The 24475-nt window shown below is 42.1% G+C and overlaps 1 protein-coding gene across 1 annotated transcript in view; it reads right to left on the bottom strand.

Moving 5' to 3' along the window:
* Positions 1-11617: 11617 nt before the first annotated feature.
* Positions 11618-24475, bottom strand: part of LOC122928820 (lysine-specific demethylase 2B-like) — an 89368-nt gene continuing 76510 nt past the window's right edge. Inside the window, exon 7 of the mRNA XM_044282080.1 lies at positions 11618-11723. Coding sequence (XP_044138015.1) covers positions 11618-11723 — 106 coding nt within the window. The remainder of the gene's footprint in view (positions 11724-24475) is intronic.

Below are 24475 nucleotides of genomic sequence, written 5' to 3'. Positions count from 1 at the left end.
TTCCCACTTCTCGTATTAATCTACCAAAAGGGGTTTCCATGCCACTAACTCCTGATGGCACCTTGCATACACCCATTTCTTCATTCACTACTCTATTAAAGTCCCCAACAATCAGTCCCGGGACATCTGGATATTCTGCCAAGAACTCCAACAACTTTCCACCTTGCAGCTTGCAATATGTTGGATGCACAACCAACAGCCTTAGGCCTCATGCACACGAACGTATTTTTTAACGTCCCGCAAAAAGTGGTTCCGTTGTACCGTGATCCGTGCCCGTTTTTTCTTCCGTGGGTCTGCCGTGATTTTTGGAGGATCCACGGACATGAAAGATGAAAAAAAAATCTAAGTCAAGTTTGCCATTGAAATGATAGGAAAAAACGGACACGGATCACGGACACGGATCACGGACACGGATGACAATCTTGTGTGCATCCGTGATTTTCACGGACCCATTGACTTGAATGGGCCCGTGAACCGTTGGCCGCGAAAAAAATAGGACAGGTTATATTTTTTTCACGGCCTCGAAACACGGGTCACGGGCGCGGTGTAAAAACGGTGCACAAGCAGAGTTTTCAACGGCCCCATTGAAAGTCAATGGAGCCGCAGAAAAAAACGGAAAACGGCACAACGGCCACGGGTGCACACAACGGTCGTGTGCATGAGGCCTTAAAGTAAGAATTTGTAAACATCTTTCCGACATCCCATACACCAGAGTGAGGAATGTTTCAGCAGTTAGTCTACACTTCGCAGTTTCTCACCAGGGTTATACCGCAGGTTTCCAGGTTCAGGCACTAGAAAGAGAGTTAATCCTCCTGCGAGAGGTGGGGACTACAAGCGAAAGCTTCTAAATAGGGAGTCCTATTGGATCTTTCGCATGGGTTCTCAAGTTCCAGCAGGATTGAAATCGTAAACATGATTTAATCCTGCATTACTGATCCTTGCTCATAATATATACTTTTAAATGTTATGTTTTTTGATATATCCAGCTTTTTCTATGTGTATCTTTGCTCTCATCCTTACCTGGCACTTGGATAGTAGGCAGAACCTAATTTGTGGGTCCGTTCCTGCGAATCACAATCACCTGTGAGTGCCAGGAAGTTCAGCTATTTAAGAATGTAGCCATTTAGCAACCAACTTGTCATGAATAAGGATCTCTATTAGAGATTATCTGAAACGCGTAGACTTGCTTGCCATGTTGGATTTTTTTATTCTGTGTGCTATTGGAATAAAGAACCAAGTCTTTTTTGAAAGCTGGACATCCCGTCTTATTTTCATACAGTTCTAAACTTGGTGCCTTTTCGAAGCACAGTCCGTGCTTCCATCCCAAGACCGCTCAGGTGAGCGCAGCCCTTGGAACTTTTTATTCCTGTAATGTACCTCCGTAAATATTAGCATGCTGATACTGGGGAAAAAACAGCCCCCCACCCTTACCAGTAAAGAAACTAAGATACATTTGGATTTAGCAGTAATACTTTCATAGCATAGGGCTAACAAAAAGAAACTAGCCCAACAGTCTTTGCAGACGACTTCCAGTACTCACGCTCCTCTAGAGAGACGTCCTAGCAACAGGCCAGAGAAGTCCATTCTGAGTCCACAACTGCTACTTTATTAGACTTAACCCCTCACAGTGGGTTTAGATTTTATCCACTCAGTAGGTAAAGGCTTCAGGTGTCCACATTTTGATTCCTCAGTTGTCTTTCATTCTCATCCAACCATTGTAGTGCAGAATCCGGGTCTTCAAAAGAACAGCGTAGATCCTAAAGGTACTACCCGCAGCTTGGCTGGAAACATCATTGAATATTGAATCATTGAGTCTTCTTTTATATCCACAAAGCTAGCCTTTTTCTTCTGTACTTCCGATTAATAATCAGGGAATATAGAGATCTTTATCCCATTGATCGTGATCTCTGGATGGTCCCTGGAGTTTTTAGGTATGGTGTCTATGTCGTTGTAATGCAAAATCTTTGCAAGGATCGGATGAGGTGGGCGACCAGGCGGTAACGGTCTAGTAGTAACTCGATGCGCATGCTCAATGGCATATAAAGAAGAGAGGCCTTTATCTTAGAACTTTTCAGCTAGCCATTTTTCAACAAATTCAGTGGGATTTAATCCTTCTACCATTTCTGGTACCCCCACAAGCCTAATGTTATTTTGGCGCGACCGGTTTTCTAGGTCATCTGCTTTGGCGTATAGCACTGCTATATCTTTTGCTGTTATTTTGGCTGCTTTCTGAAGCGGTTTAGCGCCATCCTCCAATTCCGACACCCTGCGCTCCACCTCAGTAGTGAGCTCCGCCACTTTATGTAAATCATGACGTATTATAGAAATGTCCTCTTTAAGGCTCACAAATTGTAAATTCAGGCTCTTGATTGTGGAATTGCAGCTTGCTATTGCTGCCATTACATCTTTCAAGGTTGGCTCTGCATTTTCATCCCCCTGACTCTGCTCCTTATGGACTGTGCGATTGTGATTGCTTTAAGCCATCTCTGACCCCTGGTCTGGCTGTTCCTCATTTGAGGAATTTTCATCATCATCTGAGGCAGATTATATCTCCTCTGAACCTCGCCACCTCTCCTGTATCCTCCTTTCAGGTTTATGTGCAAACTTCTCAAGCCGCGCCGGCAAACGTCTGTCCTACTACCCGGCGCCATGTTGGGCCCGTACTTCCTGCTCTGGTTTCAGCGGGGTTTTACCTTTTTTCGGCATGTGGGTGGTTGGGGTAGGTGATCCGGACCTCTGTGTTGTTAGAGGGATCTATAAAGTGGTGTGAAGCAGCGATGCTGGTAGCTGAGACAGGCTGAATATCAGGATCTTGGCCGGAGTTCCTGAGACGCACGTCTCACTCCATGTGCCGTCAGGCCCTGCCCCCCATAGAAGGAGATTTAACAAAACTGGTGTAAAGAAAAATTGACTAGTTGTCCATAGCAACCAATCAGATTCCACCTTTCATTTTTTAGAGCTCCTAAAGATGGAATTTGATTGGCTGCTATGGGAAACTAAGCCAGTTTTTCTTTACACCAGTTTTGATAAATCTTGTCCATAGTGCCTATTGTTAAATCTGGTGAGGGGGAAAAAATGGTATGGCTCTGTTTTTTCAGGGTTTGGACTAGGCCGCTTATTTCGAAGCACTCCAGTATTTTTTTGCCTCCATAGTGCTGAAAAGGCCATTATTAAATAATTACCGTATATTTCGCCCCATAAGACGCATTCCCCCCCCCCCCCCCCAAAGTGGAAAAGGGGGAAATGCCCCTGCATCTTATGGGGCAAATCCTAATGAGCGCTTCCATTATGTACTGGAGGACCGGGAAGCAATGAAGGCTCTGTACTCGCCGCTTCCTGGTCCTAAGCTGTCGGCTGTGCACAGCGTCAGGGCGCTCTGTGACCTCACGCTGTGCGTGTAGATCATAGCACAGCCGACGGAGAAGGAGGAAGAAGAGCGCTTGAGCAGAAGCGTGGCGGTGTCCGGAGCGGGAGGGGTGTTTTTTTTATTAAAAAAAAACAAACATGAGGCAATATGGGGCTGCTGGAGGATGATCTGAGGCAATATGGGGCTGCTGGAGGATGATCTGAGGCAATATGGGGCTGCTGGAGGATGATCTGAGGCAATATGGGGCTGCTGGAGAATGATCTGAGGCAATGGGGGTTGCTATGAGACTGTTGGGGGCTGATGAGAGGCATTGGGCTCTTCTCTGATATCTGATTGGGGGTCATTCACATTGGGGTCTCAGCGGAGGTCTTATTAACATTGGGGGTCTGACTGGGGCTGTTTGCTGAGGTCTGATTAACATTGGTCATCTGACCCAAGGTCTAATGAAAAATATATATTTTTCTTATTGTCCTCTAAAATTTTTCTTATTGTCCTCTTATAGGGCGAAAAATACAGTAGATGTGTATACACTTTACTATATGCAGTGTCCTGAAAAAGTATTCATACCCCTTGAACTTTTCCATGTTACACCCACATACTTAAATCTATTTTATTGAGAATTTGTGTGTTTAACCAAAACAAAGTAGCAAGTATTTCTAAAGTGAAAAGAAAATGATACATGGTTTTAATAAACAAAAATCTGAAAAGTGTGGCGTGCATTTGTATTCAGCCCCCTGTATTCTGGTACCCCTAAATAAAATCCAGAGTGACCAACTGCCTTCAGAAGTCACCTAATTAGTAAATAGAGTCCACCTGTGTGTAATGTATTCTCAGTGTGACCACAGCCTTTCTGAGAAGGCCTCAGAGGTTTGTTAGTGAACATTAGTGATCAAGCAGCATCATGAAAACCAAGGAACACATCAGACAGAGAAGTGTAAAGCAGGGCTAGGTTATAAAAAATATCCTAAGCTCTGAACATCTCATGGAGCACTGTTCAATCTATCATCCAAAAATGGAAGGAGTATAGCACAACTGCAAACCTAGCTAGACATGGCCGTCCACCTAAAACTGACAAGAGGCTCATGGTCACTCTGGCTGCAGTGAACCACAGCTCAGGTGGTACAATCTGTCCACAGGACAAATGTTAGTACTCCACAAATCTGGCCTTTATGGAAGAGTGGCAAGAAGAAGCCATTTTGGAAAGCAAGCCATAAGAAGGTGCTCTGGTCAGATGAGACCAAAGTTGAACTTTTTGGCCTAAATGCAAAACGCTATGTATGGCATAAAACTAGCACTACATCCTGAGCACACCATCCCCACGTGAAACATGGTGGTGGCAGCATCAGGTTGCGGGGATGCTTTTCTTCAGCAGGGACAGGGAAGCTGGTCAGAGTTGATGGGAAGCTGGATGGAGCTAAATATAGGGCAGTCCTAGAGGAAAACCTGTTAGAGGCTGCAAAAGATTTGAGACTGGGAAGAAGGTTCACCTTTCAGTTAGACAATGGCCCTAAACATATAGCCAGAGCTACAATGGAATAGTTTAGATCAAAGCATATTCATGTGTTAGAATGGCCCAGTCAAGGTCCAGACCTAAATCCCACTGAGAATATGTGGAAAGAATAAAAAAAATTCTGTTCACAGACACTTTCCATCCGATTTAACCGAGCTTGAGCTATTTTGCAATGCAGAATGGGCAAAAAATGACATGACGCACTTTCCAGATTTAAAAACCATGTATCATTTTCTTTTCACTTCATACATACTGTACCTGCTACTTAGCGTTGGTCTATCACATAAAATCCTAATAAAATAAAATTTAAAATTTGTGGGTGTAACGTGAAAAAATTTGAAAAAGTTCAAGGGGTATGAATACTTTTTCAAGGCACTATCTCTGCCTCCAGGTCCTTTAGATAGGAGAGACTTTATATCTTTACTAGAATACAGGGATATACAGAAGAACATTGAGGACAGAAAAGGGAGGGTACTGAGAGCTGCCAGGATGAATCTAATTAGTGATGTCATCCTGAAGTCAGCCACAGGGGAGAGACAGAGTTCCTGTTTACACATTGGAGCAAGGAGTCTTGAGATCACATGACCAGGTTCCCAAAATGTAAAGGTCCAAAATGTATGGATATAAACGTACGGGTATAACAAATTGCACTGCTAAAATACTTGGGGTGATTTAACAATATAGGCCTGGATCCCTCCTGAGAGCAGGAGCGCACAGCGTCACTGGTTGCTATGACGCCGTGCGCTCCCTGCTGCCGGCACAGTACAGTAACACACTAGTATAGATCATACCAGTGTATTACTGTACTGTGCCGACAGCAGGGAGCGCATGGCGTCATAGCAACCAGTGACGCCGTGCGCTCCTGCTCTCAGGAGGGATCCAGGCCGCGGTTCCACGGCCGTGTGCATGGGGCCTAAGGGTAATATTAATGCTAAAGAATACACAGACATTTAACGCACCTGGCACTTTCAAGTTTGAGGAAGACCCTTCACAAAAGTGAGGACTATAAAGACATGGGTATAAAAGCTTGGTGTGAAGGAACCTGAGTGAGCTGCACAAAGCCATGACCTCAACCCCAGCAAACACGTTTAGGAAGAACTGTAATATGCTTGTGAACCAGACCTTCTAGTTAGCCATCACTAATGCTCTTTTGGTTGAATGGGGCCCAAACCATATTACAGATCACTGTTTTGCAATATGATGTTCAAGAAGCTCACAGAGTCATGAAGGTCAGGTGTCCACATACTTTTGGCTATATAGTGTATATACAATGTTAAGGAATATTAGGTCATGAAAGAATAACTTTTCTGTATATAGAAGTATATTCAATCACATTCAATCTGTTATGTCACTCCTATAAGGGTTATTACACGCAGTGCAACATGCCACGCTGCCCTGCGACAGCCAATGGACACGTGATTTTACCGCACAATTGTGCAGTCAATGGCATGGCCTATGTCACATTTGCAATATTTTGATGCATATTTTTCCATAATTTTTGGATTTTTATTTTTTTACAAAACAACCAGAAAGCCAAGCAAAATTGGCACACGATTCATTTAGTGTCTGTATTGGGCTGAGTTCACACCAGTGTTCAGCCTTTCCGTTCTCCTGCTCAGTTATAGGAGCAGGAGAATGGAAAGGACGGATTGGGCACATAACTGAGGCGAGCGGAGCCTACGGACCCCATAGACTATAATGGGGTCCGTTAGGTTTACGCTCAGATGATGATTTTGGAGCGGAGACTAAAGTACTGCATGCAGGACCAAAGCTGTGGTCCTGGAAACAGCGGGGAGTAACTGGTGAGTACCGTATACCTTAGTTTTTATTACATTTAGACTTCATGTACATGACCACAAACAATGGATCTGTGAAATACAGATATCTTCTGTGTAATTTGTGCATTTTTCTCACTCCCATTTTGCGGACTGAAATACAGACACAATTCTGCGCTTGAAGCCTAAGGCTAGTTTCACACTAGTGTTCGGCTGTCCGCTCGTGAGCTCCGTTTGAAGGGGCTCACGAGCGGACCCGAACGCTTCCGTCCAGCCCTGATGCAGTCTGAATGGATGTGGATCCGCTCAGACTGCATCAGTCTGGCGGCGTTCAGCCTCCGCTCCGCTCAGCAGGCGGACACCTGAACGCTGCTTGCAGCGTTCGGGTGTCCGCCTGGCCGTGCGGATCCGTCCAGACTTACAATGCAAGTCAATAGGACGGATCCGTTTGAAGATGCCACAATACGGCTCAATCTTCAAACGGATCTGTCCCCTATTGACTTTCAATGTAAAAGTCTGGACGGATCCGCTCAGGCTAATTTCACACTTAGCCATTTTTTGCCAATATAATGCAGACGGATCCGTTCTGAACGGAGCCACCGTCTGCATTAATATGAGCGGATCCGTTCAGAACGGATCCGATCGAACGCTAGTGTGAAAGTAGCCTTATTTTGTAAGAGCATACATACAAACCCTTCACAACTTTACCGCTTCCCACTCAGCGTCATAATAGTACCCAGCTTTAAGTAGGTGGTAAGTGCTCAGAAACATGCTATTATGGCATTGTGATAGCCCAGGAGCTGTGCCTTCGCCATCACTTAATGTTGCTAGTTGTATAACAGTATCTTACAAAAGTGAGTACACCCCTCACATTTATGTTAATATTTTATTATATCTTTTCATGGGACAACACTGAAGATCTGACACTTTGATACAATGTAAAGTAGTCAGTGTACAGCTGGTATAACAGTTAAAATTTGGTGCGCCCTCAAAATACACAGCTATTAATTTCTAAACCGCTGGCAACAAAAGTGAGTGCACCCCTAAGTGAAAATGGCCAAATTGTGCCCAAATTGTCAATATTTCTTGCGGCCACCATTATTTCCCAGCACTGCCTTAACTCTCTTGGGCATAGAGTTCACTAGACCTTCACAGGTTGCTACTGGAATCCTCATGCACTTCTCCATGGTGACATTACGGAGCTGATTGATGTAAGAGACCTGGTGCTTCTCCACCTTCCGTTTGAGAAGACCGCATCTTATAAGGAGGAGCTGAGCCGATTGATATATAGATGTATGGGAAAAGATTCACTATAACCTGTATTACATTAATTAAAACTCCTGCTCATTCTGGGCTTTGAAGTCAAGGAGGCGTCCTATCAGTGATTGACAGCTGTGTATACACAGTCATAGAGGGAAGGCTGTCAGTCACTGATAGGACCGACTCCTGGACAGCAAAGCCCAGAATGAGGAGGAACTTAAATGAATGAAATACAACTAATAATGTATAATTTCATGGGAAAAGATTCATCAATCTGCTCAGCTCCTCCTGCTTTATAACATGCTGACTGCAGATTACTTTACATTTTCACGGTGACAGGTTCCCTTTAGGGTACATGCACACGTTCAAGATACATGTGTGGAGAATCTGCACAGAAATCCGCAGGTGTTTGCAGACAAATCCGTGCGGTCAAACCGTGCACTAATTGGTGCGGATTTGCATGCAGATTTTACTAAGTGAATGAAGAAAATACGGTCAGGAAAAATAAAATAAATTGACATGCCACGAATTTTAAAATCCGCACTGCAAATCAAAATCCGCGCGGAAAAAAAAATCCGAATCGTGTGCATTGAAAATTTTAAATTCCCATAGTATACAATGTACATGACCTACAGTGCGGATTTTTCACACGCAAATCCGCACGCAATCCTGATCGTGTGCATTTAGTCTTAAAGTACCCTAAATTACAGATGCACTGCAGTATTATATGAGGGATCATATCCTAATATAAACATGAAAAGAACAGTCAAAAATAACGCCTTTTTTGTTTACAAACATCTCTATGTATATAAAAAACATATATACATAATGGATATCTATCATGATGACCCATACAATAAAATCACAGTAATTATCTCGTAGATGAAAAGCCAAAATTGTTGTTTTTTAAATTGTTGTTTTTTTCTGTTCATTTAACATTTAAAGGACATTTCTATTTTTTTCAGGAACGGAATTGCAGACCCGGAAGTGCGGGTCCGCTATTCCGTATCCGGGCAGCACATCGTGCTGCCCCACAGGAATAAATGGGTCTGGAATTCCGTTCCGCAAAATGCGGAACAAAATGGCGGACGTGTGAACAGGGCCTAAGGCCGGGTTCACATCACTGTTTGGTTTTCAGTTCTTCTGATCTATAAAAATAAACGGACCATGTATTTTAGGCATCTGTTATGCTCAGTTATGCACAATTTGCATCCATTTTAGCCATTTCCATCTGCGATCCATTATCTTAGTGTAGGACTTTTTTTCCCCCATCTAAGTATTTTTTTCAGCTAAAATAATGGATATCAGATGGAAATAGCTAGAACTGCAACAAAATGTGCAAAATTTAGCATAATGGATGCCTAAAATACTGGATCCGTTTTTATGTTTATTTTTCTGTTCTTCTGACGCATCAGAACGGAAAATTGTGATGTGAACCCCGTGAAAAAAAACAAGCCCTTTTACAGCTCTGTCGGCAAAAGAGGTTCTTGGACTTTCAATGTGGCAACACAAAAACAAATGAAGCTACTTTCACATTGCCGTTTTTGTTTCCCTTTGCAAGATCAGTTTCAGGGCTCTCACAAGCGGTCCAAAACGGATTAGTTTTGCCCTAATGCATTCTGAATGGATAAGGATCCGCTCAGAGCATATCAGTTTGCCTCCGTTCCGTCTCCATTCCGCTTTGGAGGCGTCCATCTGACAAAACTGAGCCAAACGGATCCGTCCTGACACACAATGTAAGTCAACGGGGACGGATCCGTTTTCACTGACACAATAGAAAACTGATCCGTGTCCCATTGACTTTCAATGGTGTTCAAGACGGATCCGTTTTGACAATGTTAAAGATAATACAAACTGATCCGTTCTGAACAGATGCATGAGACTTTTAATCTCTCTCTGTTTCCTGTCCCAATAGTGGGCGGGGAGACATCCGCCATGTGGTGCTGTCATGGAGGACGTCCTAGAAAACAGCATTGCTCCCTGTGCTACACCTCATACACACAACTGTATTTTGGATCAGTGTGCAATCCACATTTCGCAGAAAGACAGCACATAGATGTCATCCATGTGAAGTTCACATACGTGTCCGTTCTGCAAAATATAGAACATGTCATATTCTGCAAAAATATAGAACATGTCCTACTCTTGTCCATATTACAGACAATAGTAGTAGTAGTTTCTAGTAATGGAAGTGAAAAAATGGTGTATGGCACACGGAAGGTGTCCAAATTTTCAGGATCCACGGTTTGCGGACCACAATACGGACAATAGTGCATGAGGCCTAACTTCCATTCACACTGAGACGGGAAAAACCCTTAAAATGAACTGAGTAAGCCCACTGAGGAGGCCCCCAATATGGATGGTGATACGAATGGGATTTTATAACCCCCTCCCCCCCTTTCCCTTGATGGTTTGAACATTTATTCTGAAGTACTGATGTGATATTTTGTCAAACATTGTCATCGTTATGTGCATTATTGCTACGTTTATTATTGATAACTTTATTGTTTAGACTTGTGTGGATCTTTTCTTGATACTGGACATATAACAAGGGAGGCTACAACACTTCTCATAGTGGCTTTTTTAGTTTATTTTTAAATTTGCCACCAAGCCAATGGTACTTGTAAAGCTCCTGGGCTCTCTTCAAAGGACTTCCAGTTGCCATTTGTCAACTTCTGCATGGACTGGGTCACCTGAACCACCGCACCCAATGTCTGACCTCCTCGGTGATGCAAGTGGCATGTCACTATTAAATTACGTGCCTCTTGGAGGGGGGGGGGGGGGGGGGGGGGGGCACCACCGCTGAGGCCAGTCACGGATTGCAGCGGAGCATATGAACCAGTCTGTGCAGAAGTTGACAGACGGGGACCGGAAGTCCAGTGAAGAGAGCCAGTATATGTAGCCAATAACCACATGTCAAAACACACACAGTGTTAACATAAATTGCCGCGGTTTTTAACCGTGCAACAAGAACAAGTGAAGCAAATAAAAACCATGGGGGAGATTTATCAAGATCAACGCAGGATTAGTCATAAATTAGGAGCATCCTCCAGTATTCTGTGCACCTAAACAGAAATCTACAATAGCTCAGAGCTGGCTTAGATTTCTGGCTTCATTTGCGCATAAAAGAAGATAAAATTAGTCAAGACTGCTGGTTCACTCACTCCTCCGTCCTGCCCTTGCCACTCCCCTTTACCCCTTTTAAAAAAAAAAAAAAAAAAAAAAAAAAGAAGTTTCGAATGAGGCGTAAAAACCAGGAAATGCGACTTTTTTTTTTAAATCACAGTTAAAAAGTTGCGCTACTTTTGAGGTGCAGAGGAGATGACATATCTCCCCCTATGTGCTTCACATGTACTTAATGCATGGCCAAAAACCATGGCAATTTGTGGTAAAGCATAGGCGTCTACTCCTGCTTGGCACAAATTGCTTAGAGACCTAGCAATCTCTGCCAGGCAATGTAGTATGTGTGTATTTAACCAATAAGTCCAGAGGGGTGAGCCATTTTACACACAGCATAAGCTAAATTACAGCAGTTCAGGGGAGCTATAAGGGCATTAGATCTATAGGAGACCTGATTGATATGAAAACATATCTGGTGATAAATGAATGATAAGCTAGCAAGTTATCAATTTATTCATATAGGTATATTAATAATCCCTCATAAAATGTCTTCTGCTTCTATCATCAAACAGGACAATACACGTATCATAGACTTGCCTTTCCACCGCGTAAAACATGGTACCAAACAGACGTCCCTCCAAAATCAATATGAAAGTCTGTGAAACAGCCCTTGACGCTCATCAAACAATACCTGTAAAATATGTTCTGTTAAAGCTCAACAAGAAGTAAGCAGGGTTTTTGTCACATTATATATAGTTGTTTTAAATGGCAGTATTTTCTACAGTTTCTCTTGTACGGAAAATTTCACATCTGTCACTGACTATTGTAGGTTGCTAAAAAAAAAAACAAAAAAAAAAAAAAACCTTCAGACCACCCAATAAACTACAGTAATGCTTGTATAGCAGCACAACCGGCAGTATGATGAATAGATGAGGACTAGTCATGTCTATGCATCACCCAGCAGGTGAACTGCAGCGAGTATAAAGATAAAAAATTGCTGATTGAACACGGCTTCCTTTTTTATGCAATAATGTAGTTTTTAGAAGTGGTCCAAATTCCCTTTAAAGTATGATGCAGTCCTTCAGGGCAGTCTCTGAGTTAATACTTATTTTGTAAAAGGCAGGGAAACTATTAAAATAATTAAAAAATATATCTACTTACAATTCTGAGTCAGAGCTCAGAGGCTCCCTGCCACTGCAGGCATGACTTGCCTGTATACTGCACATGACTACTGCAGGCAACCACTGGCCTCAACAAGATATGGCACAAGACCAATCATCTGCAGTACATGGGAACAGCACAGCTGCAGTCATGAAAACCAATCCCGGGTGGAAGGATTAGAGCAGCGGGATTTAGAACGTCAAAGTTATATATACATTTTTCATATCAGAACCTGGATCTAAATACTTTTGAAATTGCATGCAATTAAAAATTTAGGATAGCCACTGAGTTATTCAATAACATGTACCCGTTTAGCGCTACCTGCTGTCTGTTTTCCTCAACGTTCTGACCCCCTTTCTGAGGTGGACATCCATGCTCAGTTTCTTTGTTTAACTGCCGCCAGCTCTATCTTCTGTTATGTGAGCAAGGGCACACCCCCTAAGATGCCAGCTTGGAAGACAAGTGGCAGGGCAATTGGAGCAATGAATGGGGAGATATCTGGATCCATGTGAGGTACAGGGCCGGTTACAGTTTTGGTAGAGAAAGGTCGTCATGTACTATTTGATGTCTGATTTCCATATTTTTTTTACATTAATCATGGGATAACCCATTAAAAAATAATTCAGACAATCCCTCTGATATTATTTGGCGATATTCTGCATTTAACAACATTTCATTTTAATCTACATGAAAATTTTAGTTACTCCAAACTGGAGGGGAGAGGAGGGGAGAGGAGAGAGGAGAGGAGAAAGAAGCAGGAGTCCTTTTTGTAACCCACTTTTGACATTGGTTAAAAAAAAGCCACAAAAAGCTGTGTGTGACATTACCCTAAGAAAACCATGTGCAAATAAAACTGTAGGAAGTTCGTACTGAATTTTCCTCACATGTTGAGCCCTCCAAAATTCAATTTTTCCACAAAATTAGACTGCTGTAATTTCCTCTAATGCAAGTCACGATAGTAAGCTCTGCACAGTGCACAGACATGGAGCATGCTTTTTTTTTTTTTTTTTTTTTGCACCTATTTTTTATTGGTGCAATTTTTGTGGTATGTACGTCTTTTTGATCACCGTTATTCAATTTCTTTAGGTGGGGACAAGAGGACAAAAACTATTGTGAATCGTGTGTTCACCGTGCAGGAATATTTTTTTTATATTTTAATAGTTAAGACATTTCAGAAGCGGCAATACCTAATATTTATATGTAAAATTGGGGGAAAATATATTGGTGTTTTTTAATATATATTTTTTTAATTGTTCTCACTTTTTTATTTTTCTTTTTTACTAATATCCCCCATAGGGAGAACTATGCTCAGGATGGAGATTGCCATGACAGTCATGGATTGCTTCAGCAGCGTCCAGGCTGCCATGGCAAACGCATCCCTGTGCATTCACTCACAGGTGCCGCGATCAGCATTGATCACGGCACCTGAGGGGGTTAAATGACTTGTCAGTGCAGACTGGTGTTGGCTGTATGATACAGCTGGCATCCGCCGCATATGGAGCAGGCCCGCAGCAAAGACACACTCCATACATCCCCTCACGAATTGTGATGTACTTGTACATGAAGGGCTACAACTGGTTTCTCAACATTTGACTTCTACATTACAGATTTAAAACTATAAATTGATGTTCAAAAAGGTATAAAGGCCATCAACCTGAGGCCACCGGAAATGCATTATGGAAAACCAGGGATGGTTAAAGAACTACTGAATTACTGAAGAAAAAAAAAAAAAAAAAAAGAAACGTAAAGCAATAGATCACCAAGGAAAAACACCAGATCATGATACATTGCTGATGTTTTATGTGGATAGAGCAGTTATGCTTACAAAAGGAATCAAAAGAACACCCATGGGTGCCATAACATGTAACAGTAATATTAAGACACATGAGCCTTTTTGAAAGAATTCTAATAAAAAAATTATATACATGATCTAAACAGAGAAATGTAATATTTAATATTGGAACAACCATTTTAACCCCAAAAAATATTTTACGGGTATTTTTCTATTTTTACCATACACTATTTACTTATTTTGGTTTTACATTTTATATATTTTTCATTTTAATATATTTTCATTTTTTTTTTCACTTGGATTGTTACATTATTATTTATTTTCGCAGTTATCGTTCACACATTAGTAATCACGCTCATTGATTATCACTTAAGGAATGCACAGTCTTATTCCATCATGTAATTTGTGGTACTCACATATTTGTGTATTTTTATGTTATCATTTTTACCATTTTCATATAATCATGTGTATTATTACTCTCATAAATGGTATTAGAGCATTACAGAATGTTTGTTCATGAAGTTCCATTCAGAGTGTTATTATGCCAGGCCTGCGCTATTACTTACTAGATGCCGCTGACATTTATCCCATAATTATCGTGGGACTTGCCAGCGACATCATGTGAGTGGACGCATCAAGTCACACATATGCGGCCCGCTTTATATGTGTTCACATATTGTATGGTCCAGGTGTGTATTAATTAGTGATATTTGCATCGAGCATTATGATTGGATATTGGGAGTATTTATTGTCCTGCAGTGATGATGCCACCCCCAAAAGAAGGTTTGCCGAAACGCACGTCAGGGTTGGCGCCATCCCGGAGGAGGCACACTATGGGTAATTGATCCTGCCTTGTAATCTGTAGCACAGTTTGTAATTGCACTTGCACTATATATTTTTCTATTTAATGTTGGAGCAGCATGAATCAGTACCATTGTGCCGCCGCCCCCCCGCCTCCCCCTCCGAGGTCAGACAGGGGGACTCCAGTGCTTGGCGTCCCCTGCCAGCACTGCGATTGGCTGAAACAAAGCTCCAGCCAATTGAGTAAAAAATACATTTAGTGTTAAGCAGAAATCAATTTTAGTGTAGATTTTTTCACGCACATAATATATGTGTGCGTGCAAGAGTGCGTCTTGCCAGAACACACACAGTTGCAAGAAAAAGTATGTGAACCCATTGGAATTATATGGATTTCTGCACAAATTGGTCAAAAAAATGTGATCTGATCTTCATCTAAGTCACAACAATAGACAATCACAGTCTGCTTAAACTAATAACAAACAAAGAATTAAATGTTACCATGTTTTTATTGAACACACCATGTAAACATTCACAGTGCAGGTGGAAAAAGTATGTGAACCCTTGGATTTAATAACTGGTTGAACCTCCTTTGGCAGCAATAACTTCAACCAAACGTTTCCTGTAGTTGCAGATCAGATGTGCGCAACGGTCAGGAGTAATTCTTGACCATTCCTCTTTTCAGCAATATTCTTGGGAAGTCTGGTGTGAATCGCTTTTTTGAGGCCATGCCACAGCATCTCAATCGGGTTGCGGTCAGGACTCTGACTGGGCCACTCCAGAAGGCGTATTTTCTTCTGTTTAGGCCATTCTGTTCTTGATTTACTTCTATGCTTTGGTTTGTTGTCCTGTTGCAACACCCATCTTCTGTTGAATTTCAGCAGGTGGACAGATGGCCTTAAAGAGGACCTATCACCGATTATTACACTGTGAACTAAGAATACAGACATGGAGAGCGGCGCCCGGGGATCTCACTGCACTTACTATTATCCCGGGGCGCGGCTCCGTTCTCCTGCTATGTCCTCCGATATCTCCGGTCACAAAGTTATGGTAGGTGGAGTCTGCCCTTGTTCTTCTGTAGCGCTGGCCAATCGCATTGCAGAGCTCATAGCCTGGGAGAAAATAACCTCCCAGGCTGTGAGCTCTGCGCTGCGATTGGCCAGCGCTAGAGCAGTACAAGGGCAGACTCCGCCTACTATAACTTAGTGACTGAAATCTCCGCCTACTATAACTTAGTGGCCGGAGATACCGGAGGGCATAGCCGGAGAAGAACGGAGCGGCGTCCGGGGATAATAGTAAGTGCAGTGAGATCCCCGGGCGCCGCTCTACATGTCTGTATACTTAGTTCACAGTGTAAAAATCGTTGAAAGGTCCTCTTTAAGTTCTCGTGCAAAATGTCTTGATGAACTTGGAAATTCATTTTTCCTTCGATGATAGAAATACATCCAGGCCCTGATGCAGCAAAGCAGCCCAAACCATGATGCCCCCACCACCATACTTCACAGTTGGGATGAGGTTTTCTTCCAAACAACTCAACTTTGGTTTCATCTGTCCACAGAATATTTTGCCAGTACTGCTGTGGAACATCCAGGTGCTCTTGTGCAAACTAAACGTGCAGCAATGTTATTTTTGGACAATGGCTTACTCTTTGGTATCCTCCCATGAAATCCATTCTTGTTTAGTGTTTTACTTATCGTAGATTCGCTAACAGGGATGTTAGCATATGCCAGAGACTTTTGTAAGTCTTTAGCTGACACTCTAGGATTCTTCTTCACCTCATTGAGTAGTCTGCGCTGTGCTCTTGCAGTCATCTTTACAGGACGGCCACTCCTAGGGAGAGTAGCAGCAGTGCTGAACTTTCTCCATTTATAGACAATTTGTCTTACCATGGACTGATGAACAGCAAGGATTTTGGAAATACTTTTATAACCCTTTCCAGCTTTATGCAAGTCAACAATTCTTAATTGTAGGTTTTCTGAGAGCTCTTTTGTGCGAGGCATCATTCACATCAGGCAATGCTTCTTGTGAAAAGCAAACCCAGAACTGGTGTGTGTTTTTTATAGGGTAGGGCAGCTGTAACCAACACCTGCAATCTCATCTCATTGATTGGACTCCAGTTGGCTGACACCTCACACCAATTAGCTCTTGGAGAGGTCATTAGTCTAGGGTTTCACATACTTTTTCCACCTGCAATGTGAATGTTTACATGGTGTGTTCAATAAAAACATGGTAACATTTAATTCTTTGTGTATTATTAGTTTAAGCAGACTGTGATTGTCTATTTCGTTACATTTCGATTAATAACAAAAAAAGTAAAAATGTCAGCAGCAATGAAATACCACCAAATGAAAGCTCTATTAGTGAGAAGAAGAGGAGGTAAAATTCATTTGGGTGGTAAGTTGCATGACCGAGCAATAAACAGTGAAAATAGTGTAGTGCAGAAGTGTAAAAAGTGGCCTGGTCATTAAGGGTGTTTCAGCTAGGGGGGTTGAAGTGGTTAAAGAAGTGCTCCAGGAATTATTATTATTTTTATATAGAGTTCCAACTCAACCGTACTATTCTAGCAGCATTTCACTATTTGTTTCAGTGGCATCCATACATCTTGCTCCAATTGATTACAGGTAACATTATCTTTTGATCCCCAGTCTCACCACCAAGTCGAAAGGTAGTCAGTCTCCCTTGTATTTGGGACTTACTACATCATTAGCTATTAAATCTCTTCTCTCTCTGCATCCATACCCTATTCTTGTTCATATTGCAGACAAGAATAGTTATTTCTAGTAATAGGAGTGAGAAAAAGAAGAGTGCACAAAGGTGGTATCCATATTTTGGGGATCCATGATTTGCGGACTGCAATATTTGCGCGCAGTCATGTGCATGGGGCCTTAAAAAAGGGGTTGTCTCTTCAGTAAGTGGCATTTATAATGTAGAGAAAGTTAATACAAGCCACTTACTAATGTATTGTGATTGTCCATATTGCTTCCTTTGCTGGCCAGATTCATTTTTCTATCACATTATACACTGCTTGTTTGAATGGTTACAGACCACCCTGCAATCCATCAGTGGTGGTCGTGCTTCCACAACATAGGGAAAAGCAATAGCCTATGTGTGGAAAAGTAAATCCAGCCAGCAAAGGAAATATGGATAATAACAATATATAAGTGCCTTGTATTAACTTTCTCTGCATGACAAATGCCACTTACTGAAGTGAGACATCCCCTTTAAGTGGAGGTTTGACGGAACTTTAATAGCTCTTCCATCACTATGCACATGCAGTCTGTAATGTCGCATTTGATAGAGTATGCCACATTCATAAGGAATGGATCAGATAAAACAAAAACTTTATGAAATCAGAGGCATATGATGATATAGCAGGGCCTATAGAAGTCTATAGGCACTATATAATGTGGCTGTGTGCACAAAGCCTCAGAGAATGTGCAAAAAGCCTCAAATGTCCTCTGGGAATGGGAACAGAGAAGATCTTGAATTGCTGGAAGACCAAACATTTCTGGCATATCCTATCCATCTGCAATAAATGCCTATAGTCAGAAAATCCCATTCATTTCACCAGTTCCGATGTCATATTAATATAAAAAAATATATCTGCCCATGTCTAACCACATTTGTACATCTCTTGCTCCTCTGCTGGGTTACAACCACCGAACAAAAACACTGCATGGTTGCTTCATGCAGCACACTGTAAAACTACAAGTAAATCACATGACATAATAAAATTACTGTCAATGCAGAGAGAAAAAGACAGCAATATGCTGCATTTGATGGCAGAACAGTGTTTTATGGAAGACGCACACAGCGATTTTTGTATGCAATTACACAGACATATTAAATTTAATTGGAAAATCTGCAGAATCCCAATGCACATCCTACCTGAGATGGAAATGCTAAAGATCAAACAGTTCTGTCCTAACAATTGGAAAATCACTTATTGCGTGACGGGAGAAGAAAACTCATTTCTAAAGAATGAATGTTTCCAAACACAGCGGCAGCTATACATAAATTCTTTATTTCTCATGCAAAGCTAAAAAGATTAAGTCACCGGCTTTCATCAATCACTCTTAATTATCTAGGATGCAAGAACAGCCGAATACTTGTACCCTCCACAACACAAGCCAGTAAATTAACACAGTGAGGATTAGCCCTCTGGAGCCTCCATTACCTCTTTGCAGCAGATTGGTCACAAATGCCTTGGAAAGAATCCACTTAGCTGTGGCTTCACCCACCTCCTCCCCATGCACACGAAGATGAAAGATGTCAGCAAAATGCAGACACGTGCATGGTCTCTGGAAACAAGAGGCTGGCGCAAATCAGAGACACCTCCAGTACATCAGCGCTGGCTGCCTAGCAACCACATTCAGAACGGGAATTGATTAAATGATACGCAATGCTGTCAGAAAGACAGTATTAGATGTTCTAAGCATTTATGTCTCTCTGCATACCACAGATATGGACCGTACACAGTGGACTGCGAGAGACCCAAAACTCCAAATGGAAAATTATTGCCCTTTACAAGAAGGTCATTAAAACATATTGTTCTTTTGAGTTTTTTTTTTTTGTTGTTGTTGAGGGAACCTGTCAGCACACTTTTCCAAACTGAGCCAGCTCCACATGTGACTGGGATCAGAGATGACTGGAATCAGAGTTATTTAACCCCTCAGATGTCACAGGCATTAGCAATCATGGCATATAAGCAGTTAGAAGGAGCTCCCTCTGTCCTCGATTCGGCAAAATCTTGGGATTCCAATCAATTGTGAAGGCTCTCAGGCCTGCCATAGCAAACTGACTGTTAAGCTGTGCCTGCATCAGGGCTTAAAAAGGTAGCCAGTAAAAATGCCATAGACTACAATAGTATAACAATGTATGGTATAAGACAGAGGTAGGCAACCTCCGGCTCCCAGCTGTTGTGAAACTACAACTCCCAGTATGCATACTTGCTCTGCTCTTCTAAGAACTCTCATAGAAATGAATGGAGCATGCTGGGAATTGTAGTTTCACAACAGCTGGGAACCAGAGGTTGCCTACCCCTGGTATAAGAGATCATAAGAATGCATAGTCAAGTCCCCAAAGGGAACTAAAAATGACATTGAGAAAAAAAAAAGTTAAACCCACAATGTCTACAAACTCTAAATCACCCACATTGTCACGCATGGTGAAATGGTTTTGGTTACCTCATCCACCCCACACAAAAAAATTAACACAAAAAGAGAAAATATATCTGATAAATGGGGTTACTTTAAAAGATAAACTTTTAATAGTCAATGGTTAAAAAAATAGGCCCAATAGTTTGACTTAAAACTACAAACATCAGTAGTCATGCGCCACCAAATGATGTAAAATGGTAGAAGATAAAAGGCAAGTGTGAGGTATAAACACTCGCTGAGAGGGTGAGTTTGCGAAACATAGGGATACAAATAAAGAGGGAGACAGATGCTGGGTCTCTTCCCCTAATTTATCCCTAGGCTCTAACTCAACGTTAAACCCTCTCTGTGTGTCCCTTGCAAGCAGTAACAGTGACTGCCCAGCTTCATCAGAATACAAAGGTATCACTCAACAGAGAACACACAACTCGTACAAACAGTTGAAACAGTCCCGACAGTCAGCCAGGTCATTAGGGGACCAGTATACACACACAAGAATACACAGATGTGCACAATGGACGCAGCGCTTCCAAGTATGCTGGAGCCGGCCAGGAATAGACAGTATTGGGGTCCATTCACATGTCCGCAAAATGGATGTGGAACGGGTGCAGACCCATTCATTTTCAATGGGGCCAGAATGTGCTGTCCGCATCCACATTTGCGGATCCGCACTTCCGCATCCGTGCTTCCGTTTCCGCAAAAAAATAGAACATGTCCTATTCTTGTCCGCAATTGCGGACAAGAACAGGCATATTCTATTAGTGCCGGCAATGTGCGGTCCGCAAAATGCGGAACGCACATTGCCGCTTTCCGTGTTTTGCGGATCCGTGGCTCAGTGTATCCACAAAAAACATTGCTGACGTGTGACTGGAGCCTTATAGGTAACACTAATACTTCTCTTTCGATGTGCACCAGTTCATGGTCCGCTCCTCCTGCGTATGGCAGCGAGTGCCCGTGCTAGCGTTCTTTTAAAGCAGCACAGGCTTTAGTAAGTCTGCCCCCACAATCACATGGTCCAGGTCACACAGGTCGTGACGTCACTGGTCACGAGTTCCCCGCGTCACAGAGGAGAGTCACATGATCGGGACTCACACTGGAGGTGTGTCAGTGTTGCACAATGTCCATTCCCTTCCGTTAAAAAGGGGCAAGTTTGACAGCGGAAAGGGGCGGAGGTATGGAAGTAGGGGATTAAGGAGGTGGGCTAGCTCGAGTGCCCCAAACATCCATACACAGTGGCGTTATTAGCCAAGCAGGGTGCATCACTCCTAAAGAATCTCAGGAGGCGCTACCAAGGTATTTAAATAACAGGTTCAATGGACAGACACAATTCAAGGAAATTAGGTGAACAGATATATTCAACCCCAAATGATAAATCTAGTGCAGTAGATATAGCTAATCAATAGGAGGCACAGTAAAGACCAGATGTGTGGGTCTCTAGTTAGCCATTCGACCCTACTGCAAGTATAAAAACACAAAAGTCAAGTCCCCGCGTAAAGTGTAAAAAAGCAATAATATTTTAAGTGTAAAAAAGCAATAACCATTTTAATAATTTTTTTCCAGTTACAAAGCAAGGGTTAACAGCCAAACCAAACTCAATATTTATGGCCCTGATTCTGTAGTTTACAGAAAAACCCCATATGTGGTCGTAAACCGCTGTACGGGCACACGGCAGGGCGCAGAAGGAAAGGAATGCCATACGGTTTTTGGAAGGCAGGTTTTGCTGGACTTTTTTTTTTTTTTTTTACACCATGTCCCATTTGAAGCCTTCCTGATGCACCCCTAGAGTAGAAACTCCAAAAAAAGTTACCCCATTTTAGAGACTACAGGATAGGGTAGCAGTTTTGTTGGTACTAGTTTAGGGTACATATGCTCTATATTACACTTTTTGTGAGGCAAAGTAACAAGAAATAGCAGTTTTGGCACAGTTTTTATTATTTGTTATTTACAACATACATCTGACAGGTTAGATCATGTGATATTTTTATAGACCAGGCTGTCACTGATGCGGCGATACCTAATATGTATACCTTTTTTTTTTTTATGTAAGTTTTACACAATGATTTCTTTCTGGAAACAAACAAACAAAAAAAAAAAATCATGTTTTAGTGTTTCCATAGTCTGAGAGCCATAATGTTTTCAATTTTTGGGCGATTACCTTGGGTAGGGTATGATTTTTGCAGGATGAGATGACGGTTTTATTGGCACTATTTTGGGGTGCGTGTGACTGTTTGATTGCTTGCTATTACACTTTTTGTGATGTAAGGTGACAAAAAAATTGCTTTTTTTTTACACTTTTTTTTTTTTTTTTTACAGTATTCACCTGAAGGGTTAGGTCATGTGATATCTTTATAGAGCAAGTTATTATGGACGCTGTGATACCCAATATGTATACTTTTTATTTATTTATGTAAGTTTTACACAATGATTTCATTTTTGAAGCAAAAAATAAATAAATCATGTTTTAGTGTTTCCATAGTCAGAGCCATAATTTTTTCAGGTTTTGGGCGATTACTATGGGTAGGGTATTATTTTTGCGGGATGAGATGACTGTTTTACTGGCACTATTTTGGGGTGCATATGACTTTTTGATCAATTGCTATTACACTTTTTGTGATGTAAGGTGACAAAAAATTGTTTATTTAGCACAGTTTTTATTTTTTATGGTGTTTATCTGAGGGGTTAGGTCATGTGATATTTTTATAGAGCCGGTCGATACGGATGCGGCAATACCTAATATGTATACTTATTTTTTTTATTTATCTAAGTTTTACACTATCATTTTTGAAACAAAAAAATGATGTTTTAGTGTCTCCATATTCTGAGCCATAGTTTCATTTTTATTTTTTGGGCGATTGTCTCAGGTAGGGGCTCATATTTTGCGGGATGAGGCGATTGTTAGATTGGTACAATTTTGGTGTGCAAACGCCTTTTTGATCACTTGCTGTTGTACTTTTTGTGATGTAAGGTGACAAAAAAGGGGTTTATTTAGCACAGTTTATTTTTTACGGTGTTCATCTGAGGGGTTAGGTCATGTGATATTTTTATAGAGCCGGTCGATACGGACGCAGCGATGCCTAATATGTATACTTTTTTTAATTTTTTCTACTTTATTTTTTGTCCCACTTTGGGACTTCAACTTTTGGGGGTCTAATCCCTTTCACAATGCATTCTAATACTTCTGTATTGGAATGCATTGGCTGTATGAGTAATACTGTGTGTATTACTCATACAGCTTCTGGCCTGTGAGATCCAGGGGGCTGGATTTCACAGGCTCGTCACCGGAAGGCAGCGCCATCGGGTCCCTCCTACAGCTGCATGGGGACCAGATGGCACCGCCGCCCGCTGGATAAGGTAAAAGACGTAAACCGCAGGTCTGAATTGACCTGCGGTTTGCGGAGATCGCCGACACGGGGGGTCACAGGACCCCCCGGCGTTGTGACAGGATGCCTGCTGAATGATTTCAGCGGACATCCTGTTGCAATTGACCCCCGCCGCAATCGCGATTTAAAGTTAGGACGTACTGGTACACCCCGAGTCCTTAAGGGGTTAAAAGAACTCTAGCACGGGCACTCGCTGCCATACGCAGGAGGAGCGGACCATGAACTGGTGCACATCGAAAGAGAAGTATTAGTGTTACCTATAATATTGTCTATTCCAGCATACTTGGAAGCGCCGTGTCCATTGTGCGCATCTGTGTATTCTTGTGTGTATACTGGTCCACTGATGACCTGGCCGACTGCCAGTAAAAACGCGTCTGAACTGTTTCAACTGTTTGTACGAGTTGTGTGTTCTCTGTTGAGTGATACCTTTGTATTCTGATGAAGCTGGGCTGTTACTGCTTGCAAGGGACACACAGGGAGGGTTTCATGTTGATATAGAGCAGGGGTGCACAACCTTTTTGGTCCGAGGGCCACATTGTCACATCGCTTTATTTCAAGGGGCCGCAATGTACACAGGCCGCTGTAAAGTGACTGGGGAGGAATGATTGCTATTACAGTCTTTACTCCTTCATTTAGTTACATTGACTATCAGTAGCACATCCCTGATCACACAGAGATGTGCGGCATGATTATACCGCCAGTTATCATGAGTGAGTGTCCCTATGAAGACGTGTTTCTAGTAATTGACCTGAGTATCTCGCTGCTGGCTCTGGAAAAATACTAACAGTGGCCCCGTTTTGTAGTCAGGTACAAATTGATGGAAGTCCGGGCCAGCAATACCATATTGTGGCACATTATACATCCCCAAAAACTCACTGGCCGGCCATGAGGAGGGCCCAGACGGCCCCCTGGGAAATTTCCCTGTGAGATCTATGGCTAATCCGCCCCTGGCTTAAAGGGATTTCCCAGTAAAAAATAATTTTTAACAAGTTCTTGCAGCATGGCCCCTGAAACTGAAGAGTTATTCTTACCTACTACCGGCGCTGATTACACCTGTCAGTGCATGGCCATGGTCACATGTACCTCTGCAGCCAATCACTGGCTTCAGGGGTCACGCTGGAGGAACTTAATCAGGGAAATCAGTGATTTCCCTTAC

The sequence above is a fragment of the Bufo gargarizans genome, chromosome 1 (genome assembly GCF_014858855.1).
Source record: "Bufo gargarizans isolate SCDJY-AF-19 chromosome 1, ASM1485885v1, whole genome shotgun sequence".
NCBI lineage: Eukaryota > Metazoa > Chordata > Amphibia > Anura > Bufonidae > Bufo > Bufo gargarizans.
This window is presented reverse-complemented; position numbering and strand designations above follow the sequence as displayed.